At 44.3% G+C, this 23063-nt stretch overlaps 1 protein-coding gene across 1 annotated transcript in view; it reads right to left on the reverse strand.

Moving 5' to 3' along the window:
- Nucleotides 1-4810: 4810 nt before the first annotated feature.
- LOC149450468 (OX-2 membrane glycoprotein-like) overlaps nt 4811-23063 on the reverse strand; it is a 33362-nt gene continuing 15109 nt past the window's right edge. Inside the window, exons 3-5 of the mRNA XM_089691956.1 lie at nt 20557-20883; nt 10927-11241; nt 4811-5272 (exon numbers count right to left, since the gene is read on the reverse strand). Of these exons, the coding sequence (XP_089548082.1) occupies nt 5196-5272; nt 10927-11241; nt 20557-20883 (719 nt within the window). The 3' untranslated portion in view covers nt 4811-5195. The remainder of the gene's footprint in view (nt 5273-10926; nt 11242-20556; nt 20884-23063) is intronic.

The raw sequence follows: 23063 nt of genomic DNA on the forward strand, positions 1-23063 counted from the left end.
GTTTGCATGTGTGTATCAAAGAACAGCAATTACATTTTTTGCTCATATTTTATTGAAAATAAATACTTTGATACAGTATAAAAAAAAACAGTATTCAAAGAGGTTTGGTACATTTTTACATTTTATTACTAAACTGTAAAAAAATGTTTTTTTTTTTGTTTTTTTTTAAGTGTGAAATATTGCATTTAAATTGTTTTTATTCTCATTTCTAGTCATTAGGTGGAGCTCTAGAATTCACTTGTTTGCCTCTACTCTGAACTGAAAGTAAATTGTAGCATGAAGCCCGTTGAACAGATCATATTTGACACAAATGTATTCTGTGAAAGGTCAAATGCATCTTTTCTGTTTTGTAAGTACAAAATAGATTTGTGAGCATAAATTTCATTGCATGACCACAAAATTAATTTTACTGAGCACAAAATACAGCGTGCAGTGGTAAACTCTTGCACTTTAAAAGGAATGTTTAGTTATACACCAAATAAATATGATGTACTAAATTTGGTACTAAAAAAATGTACAAAGCATTGTTTAATCAGCTAAATATTAAATATTGCATATTAACCACCACTGAAAGGTTTGACCCCATTCATGAGCAGGCCATTTTTTTGCTATTCAGCACTGTGCTGCTTTAACTGGCAATTGTGTGGTCAAACAACACTGTACCCACATGAAATTTATATAATTTTTTCACACAAATAGAACTTACTTTTGGTAGTATTTGATCACCTCTGGGTTTTTCATATAAATGAAAAAAGACATAAAATTTTGAACCCCCAATATTTTCTACATTCTGTTATAAAACATATCCAATAAAAAAGGAAAAAAAAATCTAATTTCTTCCTAAGCACTAGGCAGGCTAACATGTATTCTGCTACATATCGTTGGTAAAAAAAAATCCCAATAATTGTATATTAATTGGTTTGTGTGAAAGTTATAGTGTCTACAAACTATGGTACATATACTGGAATTTACACAGCTATGATGCTATACAGGTAATGGCAGTGATCAGTGATTTAAAGTGGGACTATGATAGCATGGCGGACAATCTGGCACTAACAGACCTACGCTGGGAGGTACACAAACTGACGCCGACATCGCTAGTGACACTAATACAGTGATCAGATGAAATACTGTACACTGTCACTGTACTAATGACACTGGCTTGGAAGAGGTTAACATCAAGGGGCAATCAATGGGCTAACTGTGTGCCTAACAAGTGTATTGTGTGATTCTTTTACTACGAGATCTGGCTGTTTTTTCTCCCTGTTTTTCAAGGAGAAGAAACAGCCAGATCTCTGCTCTGTGTACAGAGTCCTTTGTGTTTGTAAACACAGGGCTCTGTGCTATGATTGGACACAGCCAATCATCAGGTTTCAGCCATAAATCTTTAGCTGAAATCTACTGACAAAATTGAGCCAAACACAACACCGGTCAGGAAGCATGCCAGCAACATATTTATATGTAAGCTGAGCCTGCAGCTGCTGTCAGCTCGCAAAAAATCTACTGTGATCAAGCAGCAAGCGGTTAAAGTATATTTTTGTTGTAAACCAAAAAACAAAAATGTAATATTGCAGATTACTAGCCCTTAGATGTGGTAACTGCATTTCTTTTTTCTGTTTCCCTTATTTCCATGTGATGCATCCCATCCCTCTCTAGTTTCCATAACATACATTATATTGTCAAAAGTATTGGGCCAGCCCTCCAAGTCATAGGATTCAGGTGTTCCAATCCCCTCCATGGTCACAGGTGTATACAATCAAGCCCCTAGGCATGCAGACTGCTTCTACAAACATTTGTGAAAGAATGGGTCGCTCTCGGGAGCTCAGTGACTCCAAGCGTGGTCCTGTGATAGGTTGTCACCTGTGCAATAAGTCCATCCGTGACATTTCCTGGCTACTAAATATTCCACGCTCAACTGTTAGTGGGATTATAACCAGGGGCGGACTGACCATTTGGAAACTCGGGCACTGTCCGAGGGCCCAGGGTCAGTAGGGGGCCCCATGAGATGCCCCTGGTATCTTTTTCATAGGCTTTTTTGAGTTTGGGCAAGGACACAGGGGCCCCATGATCCCCTATTGCCCGGGGGCCCCATGAGTTGTCAGTCCGCCCCTGATTATAACAAAGTGGAAGCAACTGGGAACAACAGCAACTCAGCCACCAAGTGGTAGGCCACGTCACATGACAGAGCGGGGTCAGCGCATGCTGAAGAGCACAGTGCGCAGAAGTCACCAACTGTCTGCAATAGCTAAAGACCTCCAAACTTGGTGTGGCCTTCAGATTAGCACAACAGCGCATAGAGAGCGTCACAGAATGGGTTTCCATGGCCGAGCAGCTGCATCCAAGCCTTACATCACCAAGTGCAATGCAAAGCGTCAGATGCAGTGGTGTAAAGCACGCCGCCACTGGACTCTAGAGCAGTGGAGACATATTCTCTGGAGTGACCAATCACGCTTCTGTCTGGCAATCCGATGGACATGTCTGGGTTTGGCGGCTGCCAGGAGAACGGTGCTTGCATGACTGCATTGTGCCAAGTGCAAAGTCTGGTAGAGGGGGGATTATGGTGTGGGGTTGTTTTTCAGGGGTAGGGCTTGGCCCCCTAGTTCCAGTGAAGTGAACTCTTAAGGCGTCAGCACACCAAGACAATTTGGACAATTTCATGCTCCCAACTTTGTGGGAACAGTTTGGGGGTGGCCCTTTCTTACATGGCTGCGCACCAGTGCACAAAGCAAGGTCCATAAAGACATGGATGAGCCAGTTTGGGGTGGAGGAACTTGACTGGCCTGCACAGAGTCCTGACCTCAACCCCACAGAACACCTTTGGGATGAATTAGAGCAGAGACTGTGAGCCAGGCCTCCTCCCCCGACATAAGTGCCAGAACTCACAAATGTGCTTCTGGAAGAATGGTCCAACCTTCCCATAGACACCCTCCTAAACCTTGTGGACGGCCTTCCCAGAAGAGTTGAAGCTGTTATAGCTGCAAAGGGCGGGGGCAACTCAATATTGAACCCTACGGACTAAGACCAGGATGCCATTAAAGTTCATGTGCGTGGAAAGGCAGGCCGACCAATACTTTTGGCATAATAGTGTAGGTGGACGGGGTCTAGGAGAAAAGTAGGACACACAAAACTATGATTAAGCACGAGATCGTGTGAAACCCGTTAACAAGTCCTGTATTTATGCCCTGGTGTTTTGTGTGTCCTATGGATCAATAACTACACACTATATTCATCTATCCTCCGGTGCGCGGCTGAACTTTCTTCCTATTGCATGGTGTGTGGTGGCGAGCCAGAGCCCGCACCTGTTGTGGATTGATCTGGATTGTTTGCCTGAGCGGTATACCTCTGTTCTTTGGGTCTTGGCGGAGAGCACAGGAAGTTCTCAGCTCACAAAATTTGTGCATTTCTAACATGTGTCAAATGCAGGAAAATGACATGTGACAATGACATTGACATGTGAACACAGACAGGTTAGAAAATAGGAATGTCCTGCTAGGTTATAATATATGCTGTAATATATATATTAACCCCTTCCTGCCCAGCTCCGGTGTTCCTTTAACGGGATCTGTACACCTGAGGGGTAGGAAAGATCAGCAATCGTGTGATCATTGTGATTGGCTGTCCCAGTGGTCACATGATCAGGAGTTGGCCCTGCTGCATACCTAAAGTTAGTGGGAATTGAGAACTTGGACACTCTGAGAACTGAAACATTGAACATCCAGTGACAAAACGTATGGCATGTGAGCATTAAAGGCCCCCCTTTTACCATTATTATACAGTATTTATAAAGCGCCAATAGTTCGCTCAGCGCTGTACATTACAAAGGGGGACAGAACATGTGACAGAACAATACCAATACAATGCAAAACATGAGGGGATTGAGGGCCCTGCTCTTTCGAGTTTACAATCTAGGAGGGAGGGGATGGTGGCACAGGAGGAGATAGCTGTGGGGGATGGAGTGGTAGGAAGAGTGGAGGAGGTCTGCAGGTTAGCAGGGGGTGGGGTAGGCTTCCCTGAAGAGATGGGTTTTCAGGGTGCACCTAAAGGAGAGGAGAGTAGGTGATAATCTGATGGTATGGGGCAGGGAGTTCCAGAGGACGGGTGACACTCTGGAGAAGTCCTGGAGGCGGGCATGGGAGGAGGAGACCAGGGAACTAGAGAGAAGGAGGTCTTGTGAGGAGCGGAGTGTGCGTGCTGGGCGGTACTTGGATATTAGGTCAGTGATGTAGTTCGGGGCAGTATGGTGGACGGCTTTGTATGTCAGTGTTAGGATTTTGAATTTGATCCGTTGCGCAATCGGAAGCCAGTGGAGGGATTGGCAGAGGGGGGTGGCGGAGACGGAGCGGTTGGAAAGGTGAATGAGTCTGGCAGCCGTATTCAGGATCGACTGAAGCGGGGATAGCCAGCGGTGAGGCAGGCCAGTGAGGAGGGAGTTGCAGTAGTCGAGTCGTGATATGATGAGGGAGTGGATGAGCTGTTTAGTGGTTTCCGGGGTTAGGAACGTGCGGATTTTGGCGATGTTGCGGAGGTGGAGTCTGCACGAGTTTGTTAAAGATTGGACTTGGGGCTGGAAGGATAGGTTGGAGTCCAGAATGACACCAAGTACTCTGGCCTGCGGGGCGGGTTTGATGGTGGCGTTGTTGGATGTGATGGAGAAGTCAATGGGGGGGGGGTGTCCGGGCTGGGGGGAAGACAAGAAACTCGGTTTTGGAGAGGTTCAGTTTAAGGAAGTGGAGCGACATCCAGTCTGATATGTTTTACCATCATGCATATGCTACGTGGGCAACAACAGGTTAAGTAAAGATTTTATACATACAGACAAAATTATATAGGTTTATAAATGTGTAACTTTTTCAAGCATATAAAAAAAAACAACCAAAAAAAATTACTGTTTCCCTTTAAAAAGGAGATCCAGTGCATAGCATGTTGTTGTAAAACAACAGAAAATGTCCCAAACCACCACATCCAATGTACATACTGATATCTAAATGAAACCATTGGGAGGTCTGACTACACAGCATAGTCTCATTTGTTTTTGTTATCTGCAAGCTTGAAACCATTTGGTAGCCCCATAGCACTTCTCTCTAGCAGCATTTTCCAAGGCTATAAATGTTTCTGACAGGCAGCTCATTGGCTAATTAGTATTAGCAATTCCGCAGCATTTCCTCTTCATATCTGACCCTGACCAATGATGAGCATCACCACGTAAGCCATAGAAGAATGGACAGAGTGAGAGTCAGGGGGACCATTTCAGGCTGGAGGTGGTTTGCAAAACCTAAACAAAATAAAGAATAGTCGTTTAGAATTTTAGGAAAAATACATTGCATGTCTTTACTTTAAATTATTTCTTATAGATATAACTGTGTTAAAAGGGGTCTTTCACCATTAACCACTTGCTGCCCACCATACATATAGAAACGTCCTGAATTTTTACTAGATCATAGCTGCAGCTAACCAAGCACAATCTGTGCTTGATTAGCTGCTTCAGAGGGAAAGAGAGACACCAGGGATCTAAACCCCCCCCCCCCTGATGTCTCAGTAAAGCGTGCATGTCACCTACCCAAACTATCTATGACGGCAATACACAGTTATATAGTTAGTCTGGCTGAAAAAAGACAAAAGTCCATCCAGTTCAACCATAAAAAAAAAAAGTTATAATCCTACACTCACAGTTGATCCAGAGGAAGGCAAAAAAACCCAGCAAAGCATGATCCAATTTGCTCCTGCAGGGGAAATATTCCTTTCTGATCCCCCGAGAGGCAATTGGATATTCCCTGGATCAACTTTACCTATAAATGTTAGTATCCAGTTATATTCTGTGTATCTAGAAAATAATCCAGGACTTTTTTTTTTTAAAGCAATCCACTGAGCTGGCCAGAACCAATCTTGAGGGAGTCTATTCCACATTTTCACAGCTCTCACATTTAAATAACAAAATTAAGAAAGTGGAACAAAAATAAATTTAAATAAAATAAATAAAAATGGTGCAGCTGCAGCTGGTACCATTCTTATAGCCGGTGATCAGCTGTCTTGTAGAAATGATCGAGGTGACTGTACAGCTTCTACCTGTGGTGGTTCCCAGGCTCTCTTATTCCTCTGGGAAGATCAGGACTGCAGTAAAAGGCTGGGATCCCTTCACACAGAAGAGATGGAGGAACATCCATTCCCTGATCTCCACTGTGACAAATGAACCTAGAAGCAACAAGGATTTTTTCAGTTTTGGTTGTCATTCTCTGGCTGTTATAGCCAGGAAAGGCGCTAACCAAGCACAATCTGTGCTTGATTAGCTGCTTTGGAGGGCAGGAGAGACACCAGGGATCTAACAAACCACTGATGTCATCATAAAGAGTGCATGTCACCTGCCCATTCTATCTATGATAGCATTAAAGTTAAAGCCCAACCAAGCAAAAAAAAAGGTTTTCCCATCTGTAAGGGCTAAAGTGATATTAAAGGTTCAGTTTTTTTTATATAATAGCAAACATGTCATACTTACCAGCTCTGTGTAATGGTTTTGCACAGAGCAGCCACAATCCTCTTCTTCTCGGGTCCCCCGATGGTGCTATTGGCTCCTCACCCTTGACAGTGCCCCCCCAATAGCAAGCAGCTTGCTATGGGGGCACTGATGCATGCTCGCTCCCGAGCCCTAATCTATGCATCCATAAGACACATAGAGCCGCTGTTCGGCCCAGCTCCCTGCTCATTGGCTCACTGCCTGTGATTGACAGCAGTGGGATCAAATGAGGAAAGAGAGATCTGGGATAGCTGAGGCTCCCATGCACAGTGCTGGATCAAGAGGGGGCTCAGGTGAGTATTGTGGGGGGCTGTGGTGGGGAGCATGACTGAGGGCTTTTACCTTCTTGCATAGATCCTCCCAGCACAAGACCGGTCTGGCATCCCTGCACTTTTTTCCAGCGGAACGAAGGATCGGGTGGGTGTAAGCTTTCTTCTCACCCCTAGAGCAGTTGACCAGTGCAGTGCGGGCACTGACTGACCGCATGGGAAAACCTTATTTTTGCCCAAAGTTGAGCTTTAAATGAATAAAATTAAAAAGTGTAAAAAAATAAATAGCCAAAAACTATTTTAAAAGCATCCCCTCGCAAATACAAACACGTGCGTAGGTCCTGGACACATATGTAAACTGTTATGCACCACACATGTGAAGTATTGCTGCATACATGAGAATGAGAACAATAATTCTAGGACCGGCACTGAAAATTTGCAAAGGCTGTAAAAAAATCGCCTGTGAAAAATTGTAGGTACTATAGTTCCTCAGGTGTATGCAATTTTAAGACTTGACATGTTTGTTTTCTATGTAATTGGCACACCATCATCATTTATATTTTTACCAAGAAATTGGTTATTATATTGTGTTTGTGTGCATTTAAATCCTTTTTTTTTTCCCTGAAAATTTGCGTTTAAAAAAACAGCTGCACAAATGTGGCGTGACATAAAAATTGCAACAGCCACCAATTTAGTCTTCAGGGCCTCTGCTTAAAAATATATACAATGTTAGGGGATTCCCACATGGAAGAAAAATATATTTGAAATATATTTAAAAAATATTCTTCCCAAAGATATTGCTGTATATTTGAAATACTACAATTTTGGCCGTATTCAATATATTTCAAAATATTTTTCAATATATATATATATATATATATATATATATATATATAGATATCTATATATATATATATATATATATATATATATATATATATATAATCTATATCTATCTATCTATCTATCTATATATCTATATATATCTATATATATCTATATATATCTATATATATATATATATATCTTTATATCTATATATATCTATATATACACACACACACACACACACTGCATGTTGAAATGCGTTTTTATTACAAAATATATAAAACATATTTTTAAAAATACGTTTCAAAGATACTGAATGTCTTTATAAATACAAATCTACATTTTTGGAATGCATTTACAAATATATGTAGAAGTATATGTTAAAATGACTCTTTTATATGTTAAAAAAATCTGAAGAATATATTTTAAAAAATATATTTTTAAAAATATGTATTTTTAAAATATATTCTTCGGATTTTTTTAACATATAAAAAGGCATTTTAACGTATATTTTTACATATATTTGTAAATGCATTCCAAAAATGACTCTAAATGTCACTAAAGGTCACTCAGCACTGCAGGGCTGTGTGATCTAACTTCAAGCATCCACAGATGCTGTAGTTCACACACAAATACATGAATAGATAGGCGCTACAACAACTGTTCATCAAAAGATGAGAACAAGTGAACTCTCAACAACATCTAACAAATAATATTCATATAACAAATATAATAAATGGTGAACACAATATATTGACAGTCCCATGAAGATGTAATTCCGTAGGCCAAAGAGATGTGCTCTTCGCCACGTGCAAACAATATGTGAATCTCTCACTCACCAGAAACAATTGACCCCGCTTAAGGTGGTCAGGTACAGCTTTGTTATAATAAGTATTGAAGACCAGCAATAGGCTCTCCTGGGTTAGACCTCTCGGTCACCAGGGAATCACATATAGTTGCCCCCAGTTGGGTGGTCACAAGACTCCGGGTACACCAATGGTGGATGGATATTTAATCCCAGGCTCTCCTCAAAACAAAAGGTGATGCGCCAAGCAACTCAAATAAATCACATGAATCGGGCAGACTGACCATTTGGAAACTCGGGCACTGCCCGAGGGCCAGGGGTCAGTAGGGGGCCCCATGAGATGCCCCTGGTACCTTTTTCACAGGCTTTTTTGAGATTGGGCAAGTACACAGGGGCCCCATGATCCTCTATTGCCCGGGGGTCCCATGAGTTGTCAGTCTGCCCCTGACATGAATTATAAACATTCTAAGTGTAGTATTTATTGGTGAGAGTCCTTTAACTGTACCTTTTCTCATTCACTTCCTACCCCACCCTTACACCATCACATATCATTTTTGCTTTTTGGATTTAGTAAATACCTTAAAGTGGTTCTAAAGGCAGAAGGCTTTTTACCTTAAAGTGTTACTAAACCCACAACAGTACAATCAGTCTGTAGATGCAGTAAAGCATGCTTGTTATACTCACTGTGGAACCTAAGGGGTTAATCCTCTGCATTGTGTAAAAAAGGCTGTTTGATCCTGTCTTCTCTGCTCAAACTCTTGTTCTAATGTCCACGTCTTATCCCTTGATAAGAAAGACTGAGCCCTAGCCTTTCTGCACATGCTCAGTATAGTGTGTATTGCTATAGAGGTTTTTTTTTTCTTGGGAAAGTGCATGTGATCAGCACAGGGCCAATCAGTACTGTCCAGACAGAGGTTAGGGGTTCTGCATCCTCCTAGAGCAGAATTAAAACTCTTACAAGCTTTAACCAGTGCTCTGCTGGACACTGATAGAAGTCACAAGACTGCTCTAACTGCTGATGAGAAAGGTATTTAGCAGTTTATATTTACTAAAATAATTGCATTTCATGTTGTGTGTACTGTGGGAGAGCAGATATAGGGAATGCAGGGTCCGGGGAGACCAGATATAGTGAATGCAGGGTCCGGGGAGACCAGATATAGTGAATGCAGGGTCCGGGGAGATCAGATATAGTGAATGCAGGGTCCTGGGAGACCAGATATAGTGAATGCAGGGTCCGGGGAGACCAGATATAGTGAATGCAGGGTCCAGGGAGACCATATATAGTAAATGCAGGGTCCGGGAGACCAGATATAGTGAATGCAGGGTCCGGGGAGACTGGATATAGTGAATGCAGGGTCTGGGGGACCAAATATAGTGAATTCAGGGTGAGGGGAGACCAGATATAGTGAATGCAGGGTCTGGGGAGAACAGATATAGTGAATGCAGGGTCCTGAGAGACCAGATATAGAGAATGCAGGGTTCGGGAAGACCGGATATAGTGAATGCAGGGTTCGGGAAGACCGGATATAGTGAATGCAGGGTCCGGGGAGAGCGGATATAGTGAATGCAGGGTCCGGGGAGACCAGATATAGTGAATGCAGGGTCCAGGGAGCTCAATTTGTGGGGGAAAAAAGGATGTAAATTTCATTTATGTACCATATTGCATGACCGCGCAATTGTCCATTAAACTAGCGCAGCTCTGTATAGCAGAAAAATGGCGTAAATTGCAGTATCTATACCATAGTTTGTAGACGCTATAACTTCCACACAAAGCAATCAATATACACTTATTGGGATTTTTTTTACCAAAAACATGGAGCAGAATACATTTTGGCCTAAATTTATAACCAACTTTGAGTTTACTATATATTTTTTATAGCTGAAAGTAAAAAATATTGTTTTTCTTCAAAATTTTTGGCCTTTTTTTGTTTATAGCGTGAAAAATAAAAAGCGCACAGGTGATCAAATACCACTGAAAGAAAGCTCTATTTGTGTGAAAAAAAGGACGTAAATTTTGTTTGGGTGCAGCATTGCATGACCGCGCAATTATCTTGCATGACATTGCAATTATTGCATGACATTGCATTGCAATAGTGCAGCATTGCAATTATCAGCTGAATTAGTGCAGCGCCGAGTGGCAAAAAGAGGCCTGGTCATTAAGGGGGGTAAATCCTCTGGAGCTCAAGTGGTTAAGGTAAGAAACCTTCTGCATGCACCCCCCCCCCTCCTCATTATATTTACCTGAGCCTGCTTTCGATCTAGTGATGTGCATGAGAGCAGAGGCTCTTTCGGCTCATTCTCTCTCCTTATTGGCTCAGACACAGCAGCGGGATCCTTATTGGCTCCCGCTGCTGTCAATCACAGGTAACTGGGCTGTGCTCAGACAAAAAATAATAAAAAGCACACACAATTAATAAAGGACAAACTCATTGCCCATGTGTTCTACGTTCTTCTATCTTCTTGGGTATTTATCTGTTTGCCCAGAGTTCCTCATAAAAGAGTATGGCTGTACTTACTGTAGACCTGTAGTTTGGTTATCCCATGTGTGGAGCCCTTTGGAAAACTGTTGAACACACATTTGTATTCTCCTTCATCACTAACAGCGACTCTCCATATGGTGAGAGCAGATACATTTGGAGACTCGCTACATAAATGCACCGTCTTCTGAAACTGCGGGTCAATCTTTGTTGGTCCGTTTCTGTAAATCCCGATGTTCTGTCCATTCTTTTCCCAGGAGACTTGTGTGACGTTTTCTGGATTCCGCAGGTAGCATTTCAGTGTTATAGAATCATCAACCTTGACTTTATGCCTCTTTTCAATCAGCACCTCATCTGAAAATTAAAAAAAACCAAAACTTTATTTAAAAAAAAAAAACACATAAACCTAAAGCTGATTTCCAGCCTGTGACTGGACAGTGAAAGGAGAAACAACACACTAAAAATGTCGTCGGGGGGTTTCAGTCAGACACCTCTATGCATATTGTGTTCTCCCTTCACGGGTGTTGCTATAGCTCTAGGTGGCCAGTAGGTGTTGCTTTGTCCGCAGGCTGGTTGCGGCCTGCTCCACATCCAGCTGCGGCCTAAACTGCTATAGGGAGCCGATGTAGACCGGCCTGAGGAAAGATGAAACGGGAGTGACAGGAGCTACCGTATTTTTCGCTCCATAAGACGCACCTAGGTTTTAGAGGCAGAAAACAGGAAAAAAAATTCTGAACTAATGGACTGCAGACATAGTACAGGAGATGACCAGAGACTGCGGACATAGTACAGGGGATGACCAGAGACTGCGGACATAGTACAGGAGATGACCAGAGACTGCGGACACAGTACAGGGGATGACCAGAGACTGCGGACACAGTACAGGAGATGACCAGAGACTGCGGACACAGTACAGGAGATGACCAGATACTGCGGACACAGTACAGGAGATGACCAGATACTGCGGACACAGTACAGGAGATGACCAGAGACTGCGGACACAGTACAGGAGATGACCAGAGACTGCGGACACAGTACAGGAGATGACCAGAGACTGCGGACACAGTACAGGGGATGACCAGAGACTGCGGACACAGTACAGGAGATGACCAGAGACTGCAGACAGTACAGGAGATGACCAGAGACTGCGGACACAGTACAGGGGATGACCAGAGACTGCGGACACAGTACAGGGGATGACCAGAGACTGCGGACACAGTACAGGGGATGACCAGAGACTGCGGACACAGTACAGGGGATGACCAGAGACTGCGGACACAGTACAGGGGATGACCAGAGACTGCGGACACAGTACAGGGGATGACCAGAGACTGCGGACACAGTACAGGGGATGACCAGAGACTGCGGACACAGTACAGGGGATGACCAGAGACTGCGGACACAGTACAGGGGATGACCAGAGACTGCGGACACAGTACAGGGGATGACCAGAGACTTCGGACACAGTACAGGGGATGACCAGAGACTGCGGACACAGTACAGGGGATGACCAGAGACTTCGGACACAGTACAGGGGATGACCAGAGACTGCGGACACAGTACAGGGGATGACCAGAGACTGCGGACACAGTACAGGAGATGACCAGAGACTGCAGACAGTACAGGGGATGACCAGAGACTGCGGACACAGTACAGGGGATGACCAGAGACTGCGGACACAGTACAGGGGATGACCAGAGACTGCGGACACAGTACAGGGGATGACCAGAGACTGCGGACACAGTACAGGGGATGACCAGAGACTGCGGACACAGTACAGGGGATGACCAGAGACTGCGGACACAGTACAGGGGATGACCAGAGACTGCGGACACAGTACAGGAGATGACCAGAGACTGCAGATTGTACAGGAGATGACCAGAGACTGCGGACAGTACAGGAGATGACTGCTGACCTTTGGGGGGGGGGGTACCTGAATTTGACAGGTACCCGCTCTTACTTTGGCGGAGTTGTTCTTTGATCTTACCTGTTCCTCTATCCAGCCGCGCACTGTCTACCCGGCTTCTGTAGTGTGGGCGCTCGGCATTACAGCCAGGTGCCCAGTGCGCATGAGCAAGAAGCGCTGCGCTTTGTGATTGGTCCGGCGGCTTCTGGGATCTGTCATGTGTCCCAGGTACCGCCTTACCATTCACAAAGAGCACCGCTTCATGCGCATGCGCACTTGGCACCCAGCTGTCACGCACACTACAGAAGCCGGGAAGACAGCGCGCCGCTGGATAGAGGAACAGGTAAGGTCCCACTGCATAGCTGAGCGGCTGGCCCGGTATTCTAGAAATTCTGAAGGACCCTCTGCACACTGGTATATACCCTTTCAAGCAAACTATGCAACAAATAGGGATATTTGGTTCACACATATTGCAATACATGTTTAAGCTGGCCAACTGCGTCAAAGTAATCCCTCTATGGCCAGTCCTACTCTGCCCTGCCTATGCTACTGTGGACACAATGCTAACATAGGGGAAAAGACACAATGGGGAGAGCTACAAGGTTCAGGTCTGGCTACTGACCTTGCGTAGGCAGGGCAGAGTAGGACTGGCCATAGAGGGATTACTTTGACGCAGTTGGCCAGCTTAAACATGTATTGCAATATGTGTGAACCAAATATCCCTATTTGTTGCATAGTTTGCTTGAAAGGGTATATACCAGTGTGCAGGGGGTCCTTCAGAATTTCTAGAGTTAATGTGGTTACACCCCTTTAGCACCTGATGGATAAATGCATGCACTAGCTGTATGGATTTGAGCACAGGGATCTCTTGTTTGTTGTATTGTTGGGTCAGTAGCCAGACCTGAACCTTGTAGCTCTCCCCATTGTGTCTTTTCCCCTATGTTAGCATTGTGTCCACAGTAGCACTTGCGTAGGCAGGGCAGAGTAGGACTGGCCATAGAGGGATTACTTTGACGCAGTTGGCCAGCTTAAACATGTATTGCAATATGTGTGAACCAAATATCCCTATTTGTTGCATAGTTTGCTTGAAAGGGTATATACCAGTGTGCAGAGGGTCCTTCAGAATTTCTAGAGTTAATGTGGTTACACCCCTTTAGCACCTGATGGATAAATGCATGCACTAGCTGTATGGATTTGAGCACAGGGATCTCTTGTTTGTTGTATTGTTGGCCCGGTATTCTGACACGGCGGCGGTGGAAATACCGGACCAGCCGCTCCATATTCGCTCCATAAGACTCACTGACATTTTCCCCCCTTTTTTGGGGGAAAAAAGTACGTCTTATGGAGCGAAAAATACGGTATATCATTTTAGAGTCTTGCTGCGATCCAGTTTCCGGTCCACTGCATCCAGAGAGGGAGCAGCTGTAAACAGGCGTCTCTACCCATCCATCCCTTAAAGGGGTCTCTGGCCATCTGGATCCACCTACTTCCTTTGAGGGCTCGAATCCTTGCCACCTGGAGAGAGAACCATTCCATGTTTCAGTCCTGTCCTTTACCTGTGAAGGGATTCACCGTTGATATACACACTGAGTAATTTTATTACGCTTCTGGTGAGTGCGCAATTTTTACCTTACCTAAAATATGCATTTAGGGATGTGCGGAATTAAACAAAAGCTAAACTGTATTAACTTGTGTCTTTTATATCTATCAGAAGTTCAGCTTTCTTTTACCCAACAATTTCTTTTTTTTTTTGGAAAAGAGATACACTTGATGTAAATAATCTTATCTGTGTACGCTAATATTAAAAAAATAAACAAAAAACAGACAAAAAAGAAAATTCTTTCTATGTGTAGCATGAACTATATACACTGCTCAAAAAAATTAAAGGAACACTTTAAAAACACATCAGATCTCAATGGGGAAAAATATCTTGGTGGATATCTATACTGATCAGGGGCGGACTGACAACTCATGGGGCCCCGGGCAATAGGGGATCATGGGGCCCCTGTATCCTTGCCCAAACTCAAAAAAGCCTATGAAAAAGGTACCAGGGGCATCTCATGGGGCCCCCTACTGACCCCAGGCCCTCAATAGGGGATCATGGGGCCCCTGTGTTCTTGCCCAAACTCAAAAAAGCCTATGAAAAAGGTACCAGGGGCATCTCATGGGGCCCCCTACTGACCCCGGGCCCTCGGGCAGTGCCCGAGTTTCCAAATGGTCAGTCCGCCCCTGATACTGATATGGACAGGGTGATGTGTTAGGAACGTAAGGATGCCCCATCATTTGATGGAAATGATAATGATTGACCTACAGAGGACTGAATTCAAAGACACCCCGAAAATCAAAGTGGAAAAATGATGCAGCAGGCTAGTCCATTTTGCTGAAATTTCATTGCAGCAGCTCAAAATGGTCCTCAGTAGTCTGTATGGCCCCCATGTGCTTGTATGCATGCCTGACAACGTCGGGGCATGGTCCTAATGAGACCACGGATGGTGTCCTGGGGTATTTCCTCCCAGATCTGGACCAGGGCATCACTGAGCTCCTGCACAGTCTGAGATGCAATCTGGCGGCATCGGATGGACCGAAACATGATATCCCAGAGGTGTTCTATTGGATTTAAGTCAGGCGAGTGTGGGGGCCATTCAATGGTATCAATTCCTTCATCTTCCAGGAACTGCCTGCATACTCTTGCCACTTGAGGCCGGGCATTGTTGTGCACCAGAAAGAACCCACTGCCGCAGTGTAGGGTGTAACAATGGGTCCAAGGATTTCCTCCCAATACCTAATGGCAGTCAGGGTACCATTGTCTAGCCTGTAGAGATCTGTACATCCCTCCATGGATATGCCTCCCCAGACCATCACTGACCCACCACCAAAACAGCCATGCTGAACGATGTTAAAGCCAGCATAACGTTCTCCACGACTTCTCCAGACCCTTTCTCATCTGTCACATGTGCTCAGGGTGAATCTGCTCTCATCTGTGAAAAGCACAGGGTGCCAGTGGTGGACCTGCCAATTCTGGTGTTCAATGGCAAATGCCAAACCAGCTCTATGGTGTCGGGCAGTGAGCACAGGGCCAACTAGAGGACATCGGGCCCTCAGGCCACCCTCATGAAGTCTGTTTCCAATTGTTTGGTCAGAGACATTCACACCAGTGGCCTGCTGGAGGTCATTTTGTAGGGCTCTGGCAGTGCTCATCCTGTTCCTCCTTGCACAAAGGAGCAGATACTTGTCCTGCTGATGGGTTAGGGACCTTCTACAGCCCTGTCCAGCTCTTCTAGGGTAACTGCCTGTCTTCTAGAATATCCTCCATGCTCTTGAGACTGTGCTGGGAGACATAGCAAACCTTCTGACAATGGCATGTATTGATGTGCACTCCTGGAGGAGTTGGACTGCCTGTGCAACCTCTGTAGGGTCCAGGTATCGCCTCATGATACCATTAGTGACACTGAACCTAGCCAAATGCAAACGATGAGTAGGAAAAAAAATGTCAGTGGCCTCCACCTGTAAAACCATTCCTGTTTTGGGGGTGGTCTCATTGTTGCCTATCTAGTGCACCTATTGGTAAATTCATTAACACCAAAGCAGCGGAAACTGATTGCCAACCCCCTCTGCTACTTAGCTGACCAGATCAATATCCCAGGAGTTTCATTGACTTGATGCTATACTCTAATTAAAAAGTGTTCCTTTTAATTTATTTGAGCAATGTATAAAAAAGCGGTAAGGTTGGTGTAATTAATATAAGCATTGTGTATTAATGTGTAAAAATCTTTGCGACACAGTGAAAAGTTCACTAATGATAGTGCTGTCATTGCTCCTGTACATGTCAATCACCAGGTCTGGGCCAGCGATTTATGGCTGGGACCCAGAGATCGGCAGAGCAACTGACAGGAGAGAGATCTGTGAATGTTAACAGCACAGATCTCTCTCCTGTCAGCAGGGATGTGCTGGTTTTTATCTCCCTGCAAAGCAGGAAGATAAAAACCAGCACATCCCCTAATAAAATACCGCACAGTACACAGTAAAATCACACCCCAGATGTTAACCCCTTCCTGCCCAGTGTCATTAGTACAGTGTCAGTACTTTTTATTAGCACTGATAACTGTATTAGTGTCACTGGAGATGTCAGTGGCAGTTAGTCAGTTCCCACCCAGTGGCAGTTAGTGTCAGAATGCCCTATCACACTCCCGCTGAGTCGCTGATCACCGCCATTACTAGTGCAGCACCCTCCTAGGTTAGCTAGGGCGAACTGGGGTGTTTAATTGTTAGTAAGGAAGCCTGAGTGTAATAGCCAGAAGGTTAAATCTCAGTCAGGTGCTGAGAGGCTCTGCAGGACAGCCCCTCTGGAATTTCCCCCGCTCTAGGGCTTTGGAACAAGAAGATGTGAGGCTGAAGGCAGGAGGCTGCAAGGAGGCTCAGTGGGATGGGGCCTGCCTGCAGGACTGGAGCTAAAAAGGAGGAAAGCTCAGAGTTCACTGGCCCCCAGAGCAAGGACACCCTTTATGTTAACTACTCCCTACTCTATCTAAATATTGAGTTCTGTAAACAATAGGGCTTTTTTTCAACAAGGGGCAAGTAGATAGAGATAAACAACTGAAAATGATGAAAATGAAGAAAAGAAGGAGAATACAATATATCAGTGGTCTCTAAACTGTGGTCAGTGGACCTTTATCTGGCCCTTGGGACATTATTCCTCTCAGTGATATGAAGTACTATTCTTCCCATTGACATCAATGATAGGTCACTGTTCCTCCTAATAAACCCAATGATGGGGCACTATTTGTCCCATTGACACCGATAATGGGGCACCAATTCCTCCCACTGACACGAACGATGGGGCGCTATTCCTCCCACTGATACCAATGATGGGGCACTATTCCTCCCACTGACACCAATGATGGGGCACTATTTCTCCCATTGATACCAATGATGGGGCACTATTCCTCCCACTGATACCAATGATGGGGCACTATTCCTCCCACTGATACCAATGATGGGACACTATTCCTCCCACTAATACCAACGATGGGACACTATTCCTCCCACTGACACCAATGATGGGGCACTATTCCTCCCACTGACACCAATGATGGGGCACTATTCCTCCCACTGACACCAATGATGGGGCACTATTCATCCCACTGATACCAATGATAGGGCACTATTCCTCCCACTGATACCAATGATGGGGCACTATTCCTCCCACTGACACCAATGATGGGGCACTATACCTCCCACTGACACCAATAATGGGGCACTATTCCTCCCACTGATACCAATGATGGGGCACTATTCCTCCCACTGACACCAATGATGGGGCACTATTTCTCCCATTGATACCAATGATGGGGCACCAATTCCTCCCACTGATACCAATGATGGGGCACTATTCCTCCCACTGATACCAATGATGGGGCACTATTCCTCCCACTGATACCAATGATGGGGCACTATTCCTCCCACTGATACCAATGATGGGGCACTATTCCTCCCACTGACACCAATGATGGGGCACTATTTCTCCCATTGATACCAATGATGGGGCACCAATTCCTCCCACTGATATCAATGATGGGGCACTATTCCTCCCACTGACACCAATGATGGGGCACTATTTCTCCCATTGATACCAATGATGGGGCACCAATTCCTCCCACTGATACCAATGATGGGGCACTATTCCTCAATTGACACCAATGATGGGGCACTATTCTTCCTCTTAATGACCACAGGCGCTATATAAATGTTTGACTCCAACTGAGCATCAAGCCTGAGACAATGTGGACGTTGTTTGCTGTCATTTAGAGGACATTTCCTACTCCCTTTGGCCACAGTCAAGCTCCACTAAGGTCTGATGGATAGTAAACTGGCCCTTTGTTTTGAAAAATTGGAGACCCCAGTGATATATGAATATGCATCATTTAAATTTTAACTAAATTAAGAACTATATTTTTTCTTGAACATATAATACAGGACTTGTATTCATAGACCATAGGGTATATGGAAGCTACTTTCAGGTGATTGGACAGTGACAGTAAACTTGCTAGGGCTGCCCCCTCAAGTGAAATCAAATGAATTAATATTTATCTAAAAATAAGAAAAATATCAGCATAATAAATAAAGAATACATATGCAAATCTCTCTCTCTCTCTCCTAATCAGCCAATCACATGACAGCACCTCAATGCATTTAGGCATGTGGAAGTGGTGAAGACAAGTTGCTGAAGTTCAAACCGAGCATCAGAGTGGGGAAGAAAGGGGATTTAAGTGACTTTGAACACGGCATGGTTGTTGGTGCCAGACGGGCTGGTCTGAGTATTTCAAAAACTGCTGATCTACTGGGAATTTCACGCACAACTATCTCTGGGGTTTACAGAGAATGGTCTGAAAAAGGGAAAATATCCAGTGAGCGGCAGTTGTGTGGAAGAAAATGCCTTGTTGATGTCAGAGGTGAGAGGAGAATGGGGTTGGACTACTACTGCTGACCTCACCTTCTAAAATTGCTATTTGCCTATCCCATACATTTTAAATCACTGACCCCAAAGTATGCAGGGGAGCTCTGGTGAGCCAGGCGACTGGCATTTTCAGAAGGAGGTCGGTAATGTCAGGTTTCCTTTAAATGAGAGACCACCTATCATCGTAGATGGAGATGGGAACATTAACCTCCCTAGCGGTCTGATTATGTCAGTATTTCTGTGCTCAAAGCGGTACATTTTTTTGCATGGAAATATGTATTTTTTTTATTGTAGGCCTGTCATTTTTAGGAATAACTCACTGAAATTTGTCCGAACAAGAGTCTAGTAAACATCCCGGGTAGGATAAAACTTGAAACTCGAAATCATAAATTATAATTTAATAAATAATCATAAAAAATAATAATAAATTTAATTCAATAATATAATCAAACCAAAAACACTGAAATTTGAAATATAGCGCCAAGTTCGCACATCGCTGAGCAAAGTCACAGAATCGTTTTCAGTGTCTGATGAGGAATTTCCCCCACGAATCATTATCACTCAATTCTGCAAGTGGTTCTGATTTACTATCGCTGTTCTCTAGCCGGTCTAAAACCGATTTTGACCTAAAGGGGTTTATTTACTAAAACTGGTTCATTTTGAATCTTGTGCACCTCTGCATAGTAGCCAATCAGCTTCTAATCTCAGTTTGTTCAATTAAGCTTTAGCAATAAAATCTGTAGGCTGATTGGTTTCTATGCAGAAGTACAAAAGATTCTGAGTGAACCAGCTTTAGTAAATAAACCCCTAAGGGACGCTTTTTGGACGCCATGGACGTTTCTCAGTTTCCAGGCAGAAAGAACAGTAAAAATGCAGGCAGGGCACCGGACAAAGCACTCGGGACAACATGTATGTGAAATGGTTTGATACAGGAATGTTATACTATGTGATTTTAGTGAATTTAGTGAATGTCACTTTTTGTCATTTTCAAAATTCCCGCCGGTTCAGTCCCCCGTACGTCCCGACGTCGCAGGGAACGGATCCCGGAAGACAGATCCTGGCATCGGCCGGAGGACATTGCCGGGGACACTGCAGGGGGGACATTGCGGGAGCGCAGGACAAGGTAAGAGAAGAACAGATCCCGGGGTAGCGCCGCATGGTAAGCCCAAGTGTAGCTCGGGGTTACCACTTGTGGTACTGAAACTTTACCCCGAGCTACACTCGGGAATATCGCCAGGGAGGCTGCGGTGGAAATGTAAGTGGTTGTATTTCTGCTGGAGACCAGTATTAATGGCTTATGATCTCTTACCAGAAATCCTCAGACAGATGCGGCCCTCCTTGGCTCCTGTTGGGAAGACATTGAAGACACAGGCGTAGCACCCTTCGTCCTCCAAGCTGGCTTTATAAATAGTGATGGCGGTCCTGTTCAACCCCAGCATGCTGATATTCAGCCGATCCTCATACGCTTTGTCCACCCTGGCTCCTCTCTCTTTTGTGTATGTGGCCAGTTTGGTTTGATTGTTCTTCCCAATCTTCTTCCAAGTCACTTGGTTCGAGTCATTCATTTTCTGTAAAAGACACGTCAACGTGGCGCTCTCCCCAAACTCTGCCTGTACATCGGCAGCCTGGACACTCTCTGCAAAAAACAACCAAAATGAATCAGCAAGTGGAACATCTTAGAACCAAAGGCAGAATTTTATTTATTTACTATTTCTTTGGATAGAGTAAGGGAGGGTTATGACTTGTGTGTTTTTTTTTTGCCAACTGGGGAGATTTCCTTTTACTTACTGAAACGGAAGTGAGAGGAAATCCCTCTAAAGTGAGGGAATCCCTGGTTGTCACCAGGACTAGTTTCTCCTCTGTTCAGAGGACAACCTAAAATTGGGGATTTTTTTCTACTTTCACTTTCAATGATAATGTTCATCAGGACAAAGAGAGAGAGTGACGCTCCCTAATGGGGACACAGAGAGCAATTCAAGCTGACAGGGGTTCTAATCCCTCTCCAGTCTATCCAAAACTAAAAGAAAGTGTTTCCTTTAGTTATATTTTACCAACTGCTGAATCGCAGACAGGGACGGACTGACAACTCATGGAGCCCCTGGGTAATAGGGGATCATGGGGCCCCTGTGTCCTTGCCCACACTCAAAGCACACCCAAAAAAAGCCTATAAAAAGGTACCAGGGGCATTTCATGGGGCCCCCTACTGACACCGAGCCCTCAGGCAGTGCCCGAGTTTCCAAATGGTCAGTCTGCCCCTGATTGCAGAGAAGATCAGCTAATTCTTAAAGTGTATGTAAACCCTCACCTTGTAAAACAACCCATTCAATTTAAAATAGAAATGAAAGGTAAAACATTTGTGTATAGATATAAAAACATTTAAAATACCTTTTTTCCCCTTTTAATAAGTGATCACATACCCTCTGTTCTTAGCTGCATAAGGAGTTCAGAGAGCTGAGGAAAGGAGAAGCAGCAGTACACTGATCTTCCCAGTGAATGGCTGCACAGAAGATGGGAGGGGGTAGGTTGTGCCAGGGCCAGTCTGATCGTTGTAGGAGAGCAGGCTGAGCACAGCTAGGGAACTGAGCACGCTGTGCTCTCATGCCTAGTAGCGGTCAGTTTTTAATAGGAAAGCAGAGGAACTGGCAGGAACACCAGGGATTTCACACAAAGGAAGCAATACAAAGAACAGGAGACTTTTTCATACAAGTACATGGTACAGCAGGTATCAGCGGTGGACTGACCATTTGGAAACTCGGACACTGCCCTTAGGGCCCGGGGTCAGTAGGGGGCCCCATGAGATGCCCTTGGTACCTTTTTCATAGGCTTTTTTGAGTTTGGGCAAGGACACAGGGGCCCCATGATCCCCTATTGCCCGGGGGCCCCTGAGTTGTCAGTCCGCCCCTGGCAGGTACAGATCAGGAATAGGAAATTTTGAGTTGAGATATTATTTAACCCATTCCTACCTATGCCTGCATCCCTTTTAGAGATTATGAACACCCAGGAGGTAGGGAGGATCGGCAATGATGTGACCACTGTATAGAAAAAAACAAGCAGAGGACGCACAGACCTAGTGCATTACCTTAAGAAGCATTTATGAATGTGAGTTAGGGACCTTAGATTGTACGCCCCTTGAGGGTTAGGGACTGATGTGAATGTTCAATATATATATGTAAAGCGCTGCGTAAATTGACGGCGCTATATAAGTACCTGAAATAAATTCAAAAATAAAATGTATTAAAACGATAAAAGTAGGTATTGTTCTCACAAACAACAATACAGTTGCATGGGTGCAGTTCTCTGCTGCACCACTGATCTAGCAGCTGATCCATCTCTGGATTTGCCATCCATTGCATATACTATAGGAATCATCCTGCTACATCTTACTTGGTATGTGAGTCCCCTAATATTCTATCCATTTATATGAGGGCTATACCACCTACGTTCCTATCATTGCATCCTATAACAAATATACACAATGCAATGCATTATAAGAGGAATTTTTCATGTTTATACATTACATTATTTTATTGTATTAATGAATTTTGATAAGGCATATTTTATGTGTTTGGATTTGTATTTATGATGCTAACAGCCCATGTGACACTTCTCTCCGCCTCTGGGAGTGTGCATGTTGGCCCACATGTATCCATTAGTGAACATATAAGAGAGGGTACAGACATTTGGTTAGTTGGCTCTGAGGAAGAGGCAAGTCCTCAAAACGCGTTAGTATATTAGAGGTCCAGGGTTCCCAGTGCGGTTCAACACGTAGTGTGGATTGGACAGAGCTGTTCTTTTATGATGTGCCTTTGACTGTAT

This window comes from Staurois parvus, unplaced genomic scaffold (genome assembly GCF_062004578.1).
Source record: "Staurois parvus isolate SC_StPar_1 unplaced genomic scaffold, SC_StPar_1.0 ptg000574l, whole genome shotgun sequence".
NCBI lineage: Eukaryota > Metazoa > Chordata > Amphibia > Anura > Ranidae > Staurois > Staurois parvus.